The sequence below is a fragment of the Struthio camelus genome, chromosome 2 (assembly GCF_040807025.1).
Source record: "Struthio camelus isolate bStrCam1 chromosome 2, bStrCam1.hap1, whole genome shotgun sequence".
Classification (NCBI taxonomy): Eukaryota; Metazoa; Chordata; class Aves; order Struthioniformes; family Struthionidae; genus Struthio; species Struthio camelus.
The window spans coordinates 67,143,154-67,159,031 of record NC_090943.1 but is presented as its reverse complement, the minus strand read 5'-3'; the positions used below and the strand labels follow the sequence as shown (position 1 = coordinate 67,159,031).

At 41.4% G+C, this 15,878-nt stretch overlaps 1 protein-coding gene and 1 long non-coding RNA gene across 5 annotated transcripts in view; one reads left to right on the top strand and one right to left on the bottom strand.

Moving 5' to 3' along the window:
* VSTM2A (V-set and transmembrane domain containing 2A) overlaps positions 1-3,989 on the bottom strand; it is a 32,693-nt gene extending 28,704 nt beyond the window's left edge. For 3 of the 4 annotated variants that reach the window (XM_068936162.1, XM_068936161.1, XM_068936164.1), the window contains exons 1-3: positions 3,508-3,988; positions 1,195-1,361; positions 214-264 (exon numbers count right to left, since the gene is read on the bottom strand). In XM_068936162.1, coding sequence (XP_068792263.1) covers positions 214-264; positions 1,195-1,361; positions 3,508-3,586 — 297 coding nt within the window. In that variant the 5' untranslated portion in view covers positions 3,587-3,988. Of the gene's footprint in view, positions 1-213; positions 265-1,194; positions 1,362-3,507 lie in introns of all 4 variants that reach the window. The other variant, XM_068936163.1, reaches the window with a different exon arrangement.
* A 285-nt stretch (positions 3,990-4,274) lies between these two features.
* Positions 4,275-12,847, top strand: LOC138066379 (uncharacterized). Its single transcript, XR_011139803.1, has 3 exons — positions 4,275-4,336; positions 9,012-9,069; positions 12,665-12,847. It is a non-coding gene; the product is annotated as an uncharacterized lncRNA (long non-coding RNA).
* The last annotated feature ends 3,031 nt before the right edge of the window (positions 12,848-15,878 follow it).

Sequence of the window (15,878 nt, the reverse complement as noted above, 5' to 3'; positions counted from 1 at the left end):
GAAGGCCACGGCTGCAGGCAGGGTGCTCGGCGGGCTCCAGGGGAGGGCCGGACGACCGCTGCGGTTGGGGGCTGGGAGCGGGGTAGGGCCTTCCCCCGTCCGGGGGGGGGGCCCTCACTTTCTCGCCCTCCCCGTCCTTCTCCTGCAGCCCGAGAAAGCTGCAGGGAGTCTCTCCCGCGGGGCGAGGCAGGGGCTTCCTGCGCGGGCACTTACGCTTATCTTGGTGCCGTCGCTGTCCAAGTCCCGCTCGGGCAGGAGCTCCACCTGCAGGGAGAGGAGACGGCCGTGGGTCGCCGGCCGCCGGGGGCGCCCGGCCGCGCTCCGCGCCCCGCGCCCCGCGCCCGGCCGCGCTCCGCTCCGCGCCGCTCCCCTCCGCGCCGCCGCCGCCGAGCCCGGGGGAGCTGCGCGCCGCGTGTGCCACCTGCGGGCCGCGCCGGGCAGAGCCGGCACGGGCGGAGGGGTATTGCCCGGCCTTTTCCTCGGGTGCAACGGGACCTCCCCCCACCCCAACCTCCCAGCCGGGTTGGGCTCCGGCCAAGGCAGGGAGCAAACGTTTTGCCGTCTTTTCGGGGTAGCTGAGCGCCCCGACCTGTGCCGAGCTGGCTGGAGAGAGGTGAGGGGGGATGAGGCTCCCTGGAAGGCAGCGTTGTGGGACGTGGCTGCCTCTGCCCGGTTTGGAAGGTTGAAGCTGCCTTGTTGTGTGGGTCGTTTGCTTGTTTGGGTCTCCCCCTTCTTCCACACCCGCCCCCCCCCCCCCCGCCCCTCCAAGGTGCAAACTTGATTGTGCCACCCGTAAATCTGAGTGCCCGTATAAGATCTTGCTGTTGGAGAAAGAAAAATTCCCACAAGGAGCAGTTTTTCACCCACAAGCCAGCTGCTTTCTGAAGGGAAAATGAGAGGGAAAAATCCCACTTTGGAAATTCTTGTGGTTTTGTGGCTATCTCTAGGTCATCCTGAGAGTAACAGGCACCAAAGGTGCCATCGCTTGAGGTGAGCAGTTTTCTCTGCAGGTTCTAGTGCTGCTCTTTCATGTTCAAAATTAAGTCCCTGGGGAGATCCAGAACCACGTCTCCTTCCTGGGCCTCCCACCTCCCTTTCTCTCTTTCCTTCCCTTTCTCTTCACCCCCCTCTCCTGTGGTGTTCCCACATGGTTTGGTCACTTGGAAAGGGGACTCTATGGCACAGCATTAGTACCTGAGTGCCTGTCACCTCGGCTCCAGCCTCTTGGTCCTCAGCTGCCCGCAGAAACCACCACTGGATTTCAAGGTACACGGAAGCGGAGCCACTTTGGAAAGCACAAGACATCTCCACATTCTGCCCTTCAGTGGCCGTGACATTTCGGGGGAACTCAGTGAATTTTGCTGCAAAACAAATGCATAGCTTGTTGGGATCTCCTGTTATCTGTAGACCATTTGTTCTCTCCTTTCTGTGCTGCCTTATTCCTTCTGCCTCCCCCCACCCCCTTTTTTAAAAAATTCTTTTCTCTATTTTCCTTTCCTCATTCCTTCTCTTTTCTGGTTCTCTGGTTTCCCCACACATTAACTCCTCTAGTCTCTCACCCAAGTTTACATTTTCTCCCAACGCACAAATCCACCTTGTACTCTAAGCTCTGCTCTTGGGCATGCTACAGACCCCACCACTTACTCCCGTGGGGTGGTAAAGTTACGTCTGATTAGGTCCAAATACCCTTGGGCAGAATGCAGTATTTCACCAAACTCATTGAGGGATTTAGCGCAACACCAGTTTGGAAGAAGAAAAAAAAAAAAATCAGACTAGCTGATTTGTTGTATTTTTTAGGGTTGAGCTTGAAACATGTGAATTGTTAATCCTTCTGTGGCTAGCTGAAACAGATATTAGAATAGGCACTGTTCTGAAGTGTGGGTTATGACCACTCATCAAAATGCCAATTTCAAAGGCTTTATGCAAGTAACTTACTCTTTCTGAGAGCCTCCACTTACATAATCAGATCAAGAAGCAATACGTCTTCTAATTCTTTGTCCTGGCAGATACTTCCTAGAACTAACCATCACCTTTGTATACTAGTCCTTTAACAGGATTTGCCTATCTCACTGTACCACTGCTAGGTTTAGAAAGTCATCCCAATGGGCATAGTCCAGCACATCAGTATTTCTTTATGTTTCAGTCTTGGCTTCCTTCTCAGCCTTTCATATAGCTCACCTTAAAATTGCACAAGCTAATAAAACTAATGATAATCAAGCAAGAGGGGACTACAGTCAAACAAGGTAATAAGTAAGACCTGTGTTTCAAGAAGAGGCGGTTTTGCAAAGACCCTGCAGTGTTGTTTTCTGTTACGTGTTGTTACAGGTTGACTGAAGCATATTATGATGCAAAGCAAATACTGCTAATGTCTCCTCCCCTCCATCTCCTCATCCAGTCTTCCTAACCTGGAATTGGTGGGATAATTTGGGAATATGCTCAACCGGTTTTACTTCTTGTGCCTGCCTTTACATTTGTACTTGGAAACAGATACTCAGCAAAGCTGCTGGCTTTTTATTTCGCGGTGTCCCTTCTTCCTCCCTCCCCCTCCCTCAGCAGGCGATTGCTAGTCACCTAGTTAAACAGACAAAAGGACTTTGCATTTTGCATACGCGGCGCTTGTACCAAGTTTAGTTTTTTGTTGTTGTTGTTGGGGTTTTTTTTTCTCCTTCCTCTCCTGGTCAGTGCGTGTGAGTGGTGTGGGGACGCGGAGGGGACTACCGCCACCGCGCTCGCCGGCCGCCCCGCCAAGCGCAGCCCGGCGGGCTGGGGCGGCCCCGCGCGATCTGTCCGTGGTGCTGACAGCGTCGCCGCAGCCCTCGAGGTCCCAAGCAACTGGCTCCTGCAGCGCCGGGGCTGCTTGAAATGCAAGGCGCGCCTTTCGGCGAGGGGGGAGGAAGCCGGCGGGGGCGGGGGGGTGGGGGGGGAGGTCGTCAGAGAAGTCGATTGTTTTTTTTCTTTTCTTTTCTTTTTTTTTTTTTTTTCTTCGAGCAATATACATAGTCACCAAATGGAAACGAAGGTCTGACTGGGGATCTCAGGGTGATTGGAGGGGAAAGGGGACGCAGCGCCGAGGGAGACTGCAATATTTTAAGGGAAGCAGTAGATTTAGCCATCCGGTACTCGGTGTGGATGCAGTAATTATGCATGCACGGGTAGATGTTTATTGTATGCATGCATATATATGTACAAACGTGCGCAACCAAAACATGTACATGTCCATTCACCCTCAACCCTTTACTCTTCTGCAAGGTGCTGCATTTCCCTCTTTGCAGCTGAGTAAAAAAAGTCTGTTTTATTCTCACTTTGGGGAAACTTCTCCCTTCTATTGCTATTTACAGACCATTTTAAGCCAAATTTAAGCCTAATGCTTGGCATCCTCTTCTCCTCTCCGTAGTGGTTGTTATTCTTCTTTTTTATCTTCTCCTCTCCCCCCTCCCCCAAATCCTGTTCTTACTCTGTTTTAGCAAGGAAACACATGCGTACTTATTTGACAGTAAGCGATCTTACCTTGGGTAGAAAGTCCTTGCTGAATACACATAACTGAAAAGAAAATGAATCCAACATAAGCCAGAAAGATCCCCATCATTCCAAGACGAAGAAAAAGTCACATCAGGGTAACAAAAGCCAAAGGTGCCCTCAAAAAAAGGAAGAATTTATATGTGATAACGTATCTATGTATATGAACAGAAGGAGATTTTAAAGTATTACAAAAAGGCTCTGTATTGTAGCCCTAGCTGCGACACTGGCAGCATTCTGCTACTCAGCGGAGTCTTTTTCTTTGGAAAGAGCGAGTATTGCAATACAGTGAGGTTTAGATGAGCTGTCTCAGGCGCTGTGTTGCTTGAAGTCCAGATTCAGACTAAAAAAAAAACCCTTTGAAAAGTGGGTATCAGCTGCTTTCTGTGCCTTTTTTCAGCTACCTGGCAGCTCCGTCCAACGTCAGCTCCTGCTGCTCAGGATGGCGTGATGACTGCCCTCCCTAAACAGTGATCCAGCTTGGGAAGTGGGGAGTGGGGGAAAGAAGGAGGAGGAGGAGGGGTGGGGGGGGAGAGAAGTCTACTGTGCTTGTATTGCTTCAACTTTTCCCTCTAATGGCTGCAATGATGCCTTTAACCCTTCAATCTCTCCTTCTTCTCTACACTTCTCTACCTGTTCTGTTTTCTACTGGTTCACATGTTGGTAAAAACCTGCTTTTTTTTTTTTTTTTTTTTTTTTTACAGCTTACAGCTTGTGATTGTAGAGAGAGCAGGGAGCCTTTATTGTACTGATGTAATCTTTGGTCTTACATCCCAAAACACTCAGTGGCTAAGAGGGCAATGCAGTGGTTTGATTTTTGGTGAGTTAAGCTATTTCTGTTTTCTCCTTTTTCTCTCCCTCTTACAGGATCTGAGGGGAAAACAGTTACCCAGGTATGCTACTGCACTTGCTATTGACTGCTTCAAATAGCTATGCTCCTAGCATCTTACATTAAAATGTTGTGCATTTTGTCCTCAAAGACATATGAAGAGGACAGTGCTTAAAATCTGCATGTATTTGTATAGATTTATGAGGAGAAAATTTATTTAGCTAGATAAAAATGGATTTTGGCATCCTATAGATTAATCGTAGTAAAAAAAAAGTGTATGTTCAGCAGAGAAGGTGTTTACAACATATTAAAGAATGCTTCCTCCTGCAGTGAATGTTTTCTTCTCTCTCCCCTGTTTTTTGTCTATGTATATTAATACCTTTTAGATGAGAGACTAACCTTGACTGTATTAGGTGTTCAAAACAACATGAGAAACATCTGCACTGAGGGAAGTTCTCTGACTGAAATCATAGTGCTGGTTATAGTAAGAAGCCATCTATAAAGTGCTTGTTGCACTAAGCAGGCACCAAATACCTTTACAAGGCTGAGGCAAAGACTGGATGGAATCAGAACAGAGCACCTTATAGTCATTCAGACTGCTAAATAGCTCATCTCAACTGCTAATCACAGACTAAAAAGATATAAACAGGTAAATTAGAGAGTATTTTATTCATATGGATAATATACTTTTCTACTGGGTGAAGCATTTGGACAGGTTCTGTTATTCCTAGCAATGGGAGTGCGGCAGCTCCACAATGGTACAAGATGCAACTTTCACCTTACTTAGTACACCATCCCAATTCTTACATGCATGCCAGACCTCTGACATAGTTGCAGAGATCTCTTTCACAGAATTAATGTCATCTGACTGGAAAAGAATCCTTTTATCTGCATTTTAACATTTATTTGTTTCATAACTATATGAGTTCCCATCATTATTTATTTAACTAAAGGAGGTATTTCCCCTTGATAATGGTCTATTCCATTGATGTCATATTTTAAGCATAGCAGTGATTCTCAGTAAAAAATTAGTACAATATATCAAATATAGTTGAAATGCTTAAAATGATCCCCCAAATAAGAAAACAATTATGTTGCCTGAAAGACTTTCTATTACCACAGAGTTTTAATTACTTTAAAGGAGGTCATGATGGATGTATCCAAAACCAAAGGAAATCTGCAAAGCAAAAAAAAAGCACAAGTCTTTAAAGCTGATGGAGCTAAATTATCCAGAGTAGCCAATGACTGTGAGAGAGATTCAATGATTAGACAAACAACATAAATATCTTTACAGGTTCAGATGGTGAGGGTTTCAATAATTTCTAAAAAAAACCCAGGTACTTTTCAGATGGGCAAGCAGAAATCCTAAGTCATTTCTGCAAATATGAAGACTGATTATAGGATTCACTTCAGACCCGTGTACGTCATCAGTAATCAGTTTAAATTACAAATTAGAGATACATTATTAGCAGTCAAGTTAAATGTAAATTAGGAGGAAAAAATTCTAAGCAGCATCACCTGGTTTAGAGGGAAAGCAGAAAACAGAAATAGATCACTTGTTCTTTCTCTCTTTTTTTGCCTATTCCAATTCAAGGCACTTGGTAGATAAATTTAATTTTAGCATTTTGGTAATTTAAAAGCAAATATAATTCTCACAAAAATATTACAGTCATGGAACTTACTGAATATATTATTGGCACAGGGAAGTACAAGATAATATGTATGGTTATTAAAATATCAAAACAGAGGTTATATTTATTAGGAAACTGATCTAATGAAAAAGATCCTAAAACCTGGATGCCTGTTTATTATTTTTATTTTATTCATGTGCTGAATCAGGAGATATGATTCTGTCAAATATTGCTAGCTGAAGTAATAGAAATAATCCACCTCACACTATCAATGTTAAATTTCACCCTGATGGAGACGATTTGTTCTCAATCAGCCGTTCTGTATGAATCTGGGCAGTGAATGTATGCTGTAACCTTGTCTGGATTCTCTGCCTTTTGTGCTGTAGGAAGGGTGCTCATCAAGCCTAACTTACATGAGAAGTGTCAATTGTGCTGTGTGGCATGATTTATATGGGCTATGTGAGGGTTTTAGCGTCTCTTCCCCCCACCCCCTTTCAGTGATTGTAGCAGATGAGTCATCACTGGACACTCTCCCAGGTCATAGCCAGAACGTGTATGCGCAGGGAATGGCTTTTCAAACATGCCAAAGAAATGTCGTAAGGGAAGTCCCGTTGATGCAGCTCTGGAGCTGAACTGTGGTATTCTACCCTCTGTCTTATTACTACCACAGCACACATTCCAGATCAGCTGCTTTTGTACGAGGCAATATTCAAAACCAAAAAGGCCACGCATGTTCACCACTCTGCCCAGTTTGCAGTCCCCCAGATTATGTGTCTCTTTTAACTACTGAGGGAAAAAGTGAGTGCTGAGGTCATCATTCTAAGCTTAGTAAAAGTCAGAAATGAGAGCTGTTGTACTGCCAGTCAGCAGTAAGGCTGGAGTGCTTTGATCCCACAAAGACCTTGCTCATACTCTGGTATAGGCTTCCTTGCCCTGCAGGAAGCTGGTCAGCTCATGCCCTATCTCTTGGCATGAGACCGTGACCAAGTGTTGCTATCCAACAAACTCAGTTAAAAATGAAAAAAATGTTCTTTGGAGTACAGCTATTTGATGAAAAAAAATGGTATGCTCCCATTTGGAGCACTGCCTATGGATTCATATTTACGAGTTGGAGTTCTGTATTGAAAAAGAATTTCCTACACTAATTCCTGATCTTATTTACAGTCTACCTAAGTCTGGATCTGAAAGAAATTATTGATGCTTCTAGAAGGAATGTGGATAAGCACATCATAAGGTTGATTTACAGGGGAGAAAGAACCTAGAATACCTAGAATATTGTAGAACAGCAAAACAGCAGAATACCTGTATGAGGCTACACTGGAAATAGATCAAACACTCCTTCACAAAGCTATCTGGTCAGAGGGACCTTTTCTGGAGCTACTGTGGAAAATCCATTGTACTAGAAATTAATAACCCAGAATATTATTCAATAGTTTCTCTGTGTAAGCAAGTTGGAAAAAATTATTTCTGCTCAGGAGATCATTTCATAGGTTGGAGAGTCTTGCGTCTTGTTCTGCCGGAGGTATCTTACAGGCCTCCTTAAAGAGCTGAGAAGAAAACAGTAGAAAGATTAATGTGACAACATCTGAAGTCTTCTGTAAGTCAGTCAGTTCCAAGCTCAGTCTTTTATGGAGAGTTTACTGGTTAATGAGCTACTGTTTCTCTCCAGTGACTTTTATTCTGGTGTCTGTAAAATGTGTTTGGTGGATGAACCTAGCCAGAGTTGATAGAATTACCTTAAAATGGCTCCACTTCCTTTCTTTCTTGTAATGACACAGTAATTGCATTGGGTAATTATTTGGGATCATTTGTATGGAGGTCTATTATGTTTAAGTAGTAAATTTAAATGTATTTAAACAATATTTCCAGTTTTCATACTATAATCAATTACAGATAGCTGTACAGTGTGAGGTAGCCATATGATACACACATACTTTGTCATAACTTTGTGCAAGTCAATTCATGGTACTTGCTAGTAGCGGTCTGCTGGAGACAAGTGATCTCTTTGGATACATATGAATAATTCACTTAATTACTTTGGTTGCTTGATGTCAAAGAAGCTTGTATAGGTAGAATTGGCCCTTGGGACTCACTTTCTAACAATGTTGTGTGGTCTTCCTGACCAGAGTAAAAGGAATGATCGGAGCAAAGCATTTCGCTGTCCTACTGTTCTTTTTCCACAACATTGTAATTCAGAGCTTGCATCATTTGACCAAGAGCATGAATTGCATTGTTAAAGCATGTTTAGGGCATCTACGACCGGTTTATCAAGGGTGGATTGTTACTTCGTTTTATATTCAGTAGGAGAAGTCCTTATCTTTGAACTTTTTCCCTTTTCATCAGCTTATCAGGCAGGCCAGAGGCTATCCCTGATGGTATATATTATTGGGTTGTTATTCTTGCAGCAGCTGTTTTGATCACAGACATAGCAGATGCACTCATAAGAACAGTAGTTTTGGTCCCACAATTAGAAGCAGCTGAACATTTTTATAAAGACATAGGTAAGACTGACCTTATCATTTTGAAAGAGGCTCGAGCAATTAAAACTAAGTATTCATAATCACTACTATTTGTAGCCATCAGTGTGAATAAAACCATATATTCAAATGTATCTGAGCATTTTTTATATAAGAATTCTTGAGTATGCACGCCTGTGTGATGAGCTCTTTAGATACCTGAAAGAGAAAGGAACCTTACTCACTGGCACTTTCAGCTGTTTTGATTGTTACTGTTATTTCAGAGGTGGGTGTACCATTTCAAAGAAAATTTTGTGTATTCTAAAAAAACTCAATACTTAAAAAGTGAAAAAGGAGGCTGCTGTTTTTAGCTGAGGACTGATCTTTGACTTTGGTAAACTGAGTGCTCATATGAACCTCTTCCAGCATATCGCTGCTTTCAGTACCTATGCAATAAATAATTTTAATGTGAAGGAGGTCTGATGAACAAACTTAATTCGTAATGGGGAAAACAAACAAACAAGGTGTTTTTTTTGGTTTATGTTTCTTGGTTTTCTATTTTATTTTATTCAAACACAGTTCAACCATTTATGCCATTAAGAATGGAAGAGGGACAAGATTATAACAGAGGCTAGAGGTGAGTAGTGTTTTACCTTTGTCATCTTATATTTGAAACACCCTCACACTCTTACTCTTTGGGTCAGGGACTTGATATTTTATATTTTGTGTTTGTACTTTGTACCTTTGCCACTTCTGTAAAAATTCATGCATGTTTGGCTGTATGTAAGATCTGAAAAAATATGGATTGCATATGCTCGATAACAGCTCATATCCCTTTGAAATGTATATTTTCTGATGAGGCTCAAACTCCTCACAGTCTTGAATGCTGACTAAATGCATATATGGCATCTCCACAGAGCTGAACAGACAAGTAAAGGGACGAGCTGCACAAAAAAAATCTGTAATTAGAATCTAGAGAAACAGGAGAAAGGCAAGAGAAATGAAAGGTGTGACAAAGAGCTGAAACATCAGTGAGGGGGTTGAAAGTTAGAAAATGTTATGATGAAGTTTGTCCATTATCTTAATTCATTCTTTTCATTTATATGCAATTAGGAGCAAGCTCTACTTCAGGTGAACGCCTCCTATTTTTAACCTGGGCTCATACTTCACTCAATAGACAAAATTGTCCTACTCAAGGAACGGTTTCCTGCCGAGGCCTGAGAAGTGAAGCATGCCATTGGCAGTTCTACCTCATTTCTTACAAAGATTGAAAGAGAAAAGCTGCCTTTCCTGTAGGGTAGCTAAGTTCTAGTTCAAAGCAGTACAGTCTATCCCTGATTTTGCCAGTGTTCCTACGTGATGCTGCACTGTAACTTATATTAAATGTTTCACAGATGGTCAATAACTGTGTATTTCTCATTTTTGAATGCCCAGCTTCAGATCCTGGGGTCTGAGATGAAGAAACACTGAGCAGTCACAGCTGCAATTAAAGTGAATGGCTGCTGTGCTTGAAGACGCAAATTACTCCAAAATGCAACAAAAAAACCCCACCAGCCCAGGTCCTGGGTAGCTCAAAATTGACTGTTGTCTGTGCACCTCCACTGCCTATCTGTTAAGCTTATAGCTTAGATTATGCTGCTACTTCAGAGAACTTTTGTTAAGATAAATTAACCTGCATGAAGCTCGCAGAGATTTGAGTGATGAGGACCATAGGGAAGCCCATAAGGAAATGAATAATTCTATCTTCAGCCCAGGGTGTGAACAGTGTGCATAAGGAAGGCCTAGAGACACTGAACAATAAGAATAACCCAGAATATCAAAGACCTGCTCATTACTTGAACTGCATTCTGCATGTACCCTGAATTGATGTGTGAGGGAGGGAGGGCTATAGAAAAAAAGGCCGCATCATCGTATATTTAAAGACTGTAAGATATTGCATATGAACAAGGGAGGAAAATTAAGGTTAATTCTTGTTTGGCTGACTTCTGAGTGCTTGATTTTGCAACTTTACCAATGTCCTTTCAATATAGCTTTTTATGTATAGTGAACATTTTACAGTGCTCTCTACCATTGTCTCTCAATTAGGTGGCTGGGAGAAAAACTCACACAACTTTAAAATGGAACTTTGGGCATCAGTCCAAATGCTCTTTTTTCTCAGTTTTTCTCTTTGTTTTTATTAAGAAAAAAGGCACCCCACCCCCTGCTTTAAACACAGTCTCTTGTCTGAATTTATAGAAAACATGTGAAGCTAAACATCCTATGCAGAAACACTTGATGTATTGTATTATTCCTGGTAGGAACCTCCTTTTTAAAATTTTTTGGTTGGTTCATACCCAAAATAATATAGAAATATCTTTATAATATGAAAGATTGGCATCTCTGGCCTAAGTCAGCTTTGAAGTACTGAATCACCTGGCATGAGATATTCAAAACTTGTTAGCAATACTTAAAAATACGCAGAAACTCTGTTTGTAGGATTTGATACTGTCTGATGCATCAGCTTTAGACAGCTGATTGACTTCAGCTTTGCTAAATGCAAGGCTCACTGCAATTTCAGTTTGAATCCCATTTTTTTTTAGCAGCTTTCCATTTCTCACAGGCGTACTCCAAAAAGTGGTTATTGTTAATGGGATTCGTTGGAAGAAAGGCGCACAGGAAAGCAGGACAGGAGCTGGTCCATGCCATTCAGTGTACAGTTCGTGAGGGGTGCGCTTATTAGGTTACAAAAAAGCGGGGAGGGCTGGAAAGGGCTATCAGGCCTGCTCTTATAGTCAGCTAAAAGACTCAGTTCCTTTCCTTGAACCAGGCTAAAGCCAATCACGCTCTGTCCATGAAAAAAATAATGTTTTTGTGGAGGCAGCCCCCAAAATGACTTGCTTTCTTAAGATCTGTCAGTTTGATGAAGACAAAAGGTATCTCATACATAGTGCTAGAAGAACAAACTTTATTTTCTTAATAGCGTAACACAGGAGTATTTTCTTGGGGAATTTCTCTTTTTCTCCAGTTTAGTTTCTGTTTTTCCCTGCTTTCACTGGCAAGGGCATATTGGGTACAACTCCATGCTGAAATAGCATCAAAGAAAGCAGAAGGAGTATTTTGTGTTGTTTTAGGTTGAAATTTTACAATGAAGCATGGAAGTGCAGAGTAGCCTTGGGGTAATACTATTTTCTTTCTTCCAAGAAAAATTCCATATTTAGCACTTGAAAAAACAATTCTTTTAATGTTGTTGCAATATTAGGTGCTATCTATTCTTTTGTCTTTAAAACAAATCCCCTTATTCAAATGAGTCTTTAGGAACAACATTGCACTGTGCTTTTTTTTGTTCGCTTCTCGTTTACGATTGTCAGTTAAGCCTATGGATGTGCAAAAGTTGTGCTAATTTAACTGTCTCATAGGTTTATCAGTCTCTACATGCCAGTAAAGTTGCAGTTCAGAAAAATCCCAATCCATTTCAAAAAGCAATTATAAAATTGGTGTCCAGGTTATGTTTTTTATAGATTTTCAATTGGTATTTTTTAATCTACATTGTGCCTGGCCCTCTTGTGGACAATTGTTTTGGGAAGGAAGAGGAGAAGGTGAGGAGCAGCTGGGGATAGGAATACTTGCTTGCAACTTTTCCCAGCACGCTGTGAAACTGTGAGAGCCTGTATAACTCCCAGATGAGCCAGGCTGTAAAAAATACCATTTGATCATTGTCTTTCTGTGGTCAGCTAGGACAAGAGCACTGGACAGTATTTGTAATTACTCATCCAGAAGAGCATGAGGCACTTACTTACAGAACTTTTCATCTGTAGAATTCAGCTCCTTTCAGCTATTCCCCAAATGTCTTTATGCTATTTTATTTTAAACACAACAAACAAACAAAGAAAGGAATACTTCACAAAATCAGACAGTGAAGTGCACATAGCTTGAAAGGGAGGAACTCTCTGTTTCCCTAAAACTGTAATCTTTCATTATGCTGCTGATGAGAGCAAATGTAAGGATTTCAAAACAGAGCAGGCTGTTTGTGTCAACAGCGGATGTGGCATTTCCCTTTGAGGTAAGCTAGTGACAACGCAAAATGCCTACTGTAATGCCCTTTCAACTCACTGGAAAGCTTCACAGATGAGATGTTGCAAAACACTGAGGTGGCTTAAACTGTTTGCATACCAAATTATTAATTCTTTCCGTAAACAAATTCACTTTCATCATTTTAACTACAGGTATCTCTTTTGTTCTAATTTTTATTATAGTTCAATGAAACAACCACAGTAGCAGTTGCAGTTTGTGGAAGGAGCTATTTTCTTAGGAGAGAAAAAGCAAGACTGTCAGCCTTTGGGCATTATTTTACTTCATTCACCTGCCTATGGGACAGCAGCTTTCAACTAGGCTCCATAACAGTGAGGCCGTCCTCACAGTGCGGGACCAAGAAGCCAAGGGAGATTGGAAGCTTCAGAGATGATTGCAAACTGGAAAAGGTTTGGTTATAAATCTGCCTGGCAGGCAGAAGCCCATCAGAGCCTAGTTTTCCTCTGAGCTTTGTTAAAAAGGGATTATTTTATCTTTGACATACTCACCTGAGAATACATAGTCCGATTTTTTTCTCAGCATCTCCAGCCTTTGCATTTTTTTAAGTCTTCCCTATCCAGTGCAGTAGCAGGGCCAGTTTTCACCATTTTTGCATGTGTTCCCATCCTGTGAAAAAATTCCTTACTTGGAATGGAGTAAATGAGTAAGGATGACAAAACTTGCCCCATAATGCCAACAGTAGCACATCCATCACTCTAGGTAATGTCTGTTGAATGGCGGTACCCAACCCAGAGGGAAGTGCCTTTTTAGTCTTTTTTTGTCAAGTATTCACTTACCACAGCATTCATACTGGGATGTAAAATGGCAAAAAGCCTGCAGTTTTGATTGTTTGAACATACTTTAGGGGGACATATTCTTTAACAAGTGAATAAACTTTTGATTGGTTAAGTACAAGAATTCATCATCTTCTATACAGGAAAAGCCTTAAGGACTATTCATGATTCTGCATTTTGACAACACAATTATTAATTAGAAGCTTAAAGACAGAAGTGGATCCATGTTGAAGTGTGAATATGCCTGTGATTAAATGTTAGGATTTGTTGATTGGAAATGATTGATAGGTTGCTTTGTTTTTCAGGATGATTTATCAGTAAGGTTTAATTTGGACATGATCTTTTTTTAGAGGAGTTTTGTTTTAGAAATATAATTTGGAATATTGTTATACAAAATAAGCCATAAAATAAAACAAGGTGAATCCTTATTGGACTGGACTATTAAAATAGCTTCCTATCTCACGGACACTCCTAACAGAACCTCATTTTCAGCTTGACATAAAGCTAATTTGAATCAATGGCAGTCTTCTACTTGACTTAAGTAGCCTAGGAATCACCACTTCTCTGACTAATAAAGAGTAATGCTGACCATATAGAAATCCCGTCTGTCGCACTGAATTGGACATTGGCAAAGTACTTCTCAGAATCAGGCTCTTTTAAATTATTCTCAGAAAGTACTGCTTATACAAAAATAGCCTTTCTGAGTTGGTTAGTCAATTTGTCAGTGTTTGCCACTTGTGAGGGCAGGAAGTTCTGTGGTTTTGGAGTATGCTGAAAACATTTATAGGATGTACAAGGCCTGATAAGACCTCCCAGCCAATTGTGAACTGGAGGAAAATCTTTAGTATCTTTCTAGTCACTGCCTATTTTTCTTCACTGAAAGCGTCCCTATTCTGTTAAGGTAACACAGTGTTAGGTGCCTAAGAAATACCATTTGTAGTTAAATACCTTTTCCAATGCTTCTTTCCTCAGCTCTGTGCTAGCTTGTGATTTTGGCAGGGTAAGTGAAAAATGACTAGAAATAAAACTTCTGAATCTCTGTAGTAGTTTCCTTTACTTTTTCTGTCCTTTTCTTTCTTCTCTTTTATTTATTTTTTTAATTTCATTCTGACTAATGGAGGAAATTCTGGGATACAGGAAACACAAAAAGCCACACGCCAACCCTGACATTGTAGAGCAAGCATGGCTGTGAGTGCCTTTCTTTGAAACTCTTGTAAAGGATATAATTCAGAACCTGGGAGGGGGAAACCTGTGCCACGAGACTGAATCCTGACACAGCATGCTATGTAACCAAACAAAAGAGCGTTGCCTTTCATTGTTTAATATTCCTAGCAGTAAGGTGGTACCACTTAGGATGCTGAAAAGTAGCTCATGGTGGGGTATATAGTTAAGTGAAGCCTGAAGAATAATTATGCAAGTACGGCTCAGCATAATGAGGAACCTTTTTTTGTAATACCATATTTTGGCATTAAGTACAAAATTGAAATGTGATGCTAATGCATCTGTTGGAAATGGAAGGAACCTGCAGATACAGGCATTTCAAGAAAAAGACTATTTTTACCTTATCCTGTGGAATGGTGCCATTCCGTATTTTATTTGAGCAAAATAAATTTTTATTTATTAAAGGCTTGATATAATTTCTGAAGAAATATGTTAGAATTTCTATTGATCTAGATGAAAACTGGATCAGTCCCTCTGTTGAAATGTTTATGTTTTTCCTCTATATTCAAACAAATGAAATATCACAGTTATTCTGAAAGCTGTGATACATACCAGTGAAAGCCAAGAAATACAAAGATAGAGACAGGACCTTACACCTGCCTTAAGCGAGTGTTCCCAGCTCGTTCAGAGCATTTGTTACATAAGATAGTTGTATCTAAATAGGGGAAAGTGACTAATTAAGTAGTTTTCAATTTTCAGGTGTCTAACTGGAGTTTATTAGAAGATTTAGGAATTTCTGTGGGCAGCTCTTTGAACTAGATAATCAGATGACTCTAGAACAGTTCGATTCTTGAGCAGCCCAGGTTTGGCTCCGGTTCCTGGGCTACATCTCTGAACCATTTAAGTGGTTATTCCAGCCTACAGACTTTTCAACAGTTGAAATCCCTGACTGGGGATGGGCCAGAAAGGACTGCCGTAGCCAGCCCAAATCCCGGTGGTGCAGCAGGGACAATGATTGTACCTGCTTACTGTCTTCTCACCTTGGCTCCCCAAAGTTCATGGTATGTGTCTGGTGGCTCTCAGCCACGTAGAACTGTGCTCGGGTGAGGAACGGTAGCCCTTTCTGCTCTGAGTATCTGAGAGTGGCACCCTAGTGAGTTTTGAAAAAGCTGGAGACACTGTTTGTGAAAGAGTGAAAGAAAGCACAGTCCAAACAAGGAGCTACTCTCTTCATTAATTCTTTTTTGACCTGAAACTGTGAGGGAGAAAAGACTTGTTGAGACCTTTCTTCATGAGTAGAGGCATATGCAATAAAGTTTCTGCCCAGAATTCTGCTAGTGATGCTTTGGGAGACACTGTAGCTTTGCTTAGTGTGGGTTGAATAGTAGAAGCAAAGAAAGGGTAAGAAAATGAAGTGGCCTCTTTTCTAGCCATAAGAATTATA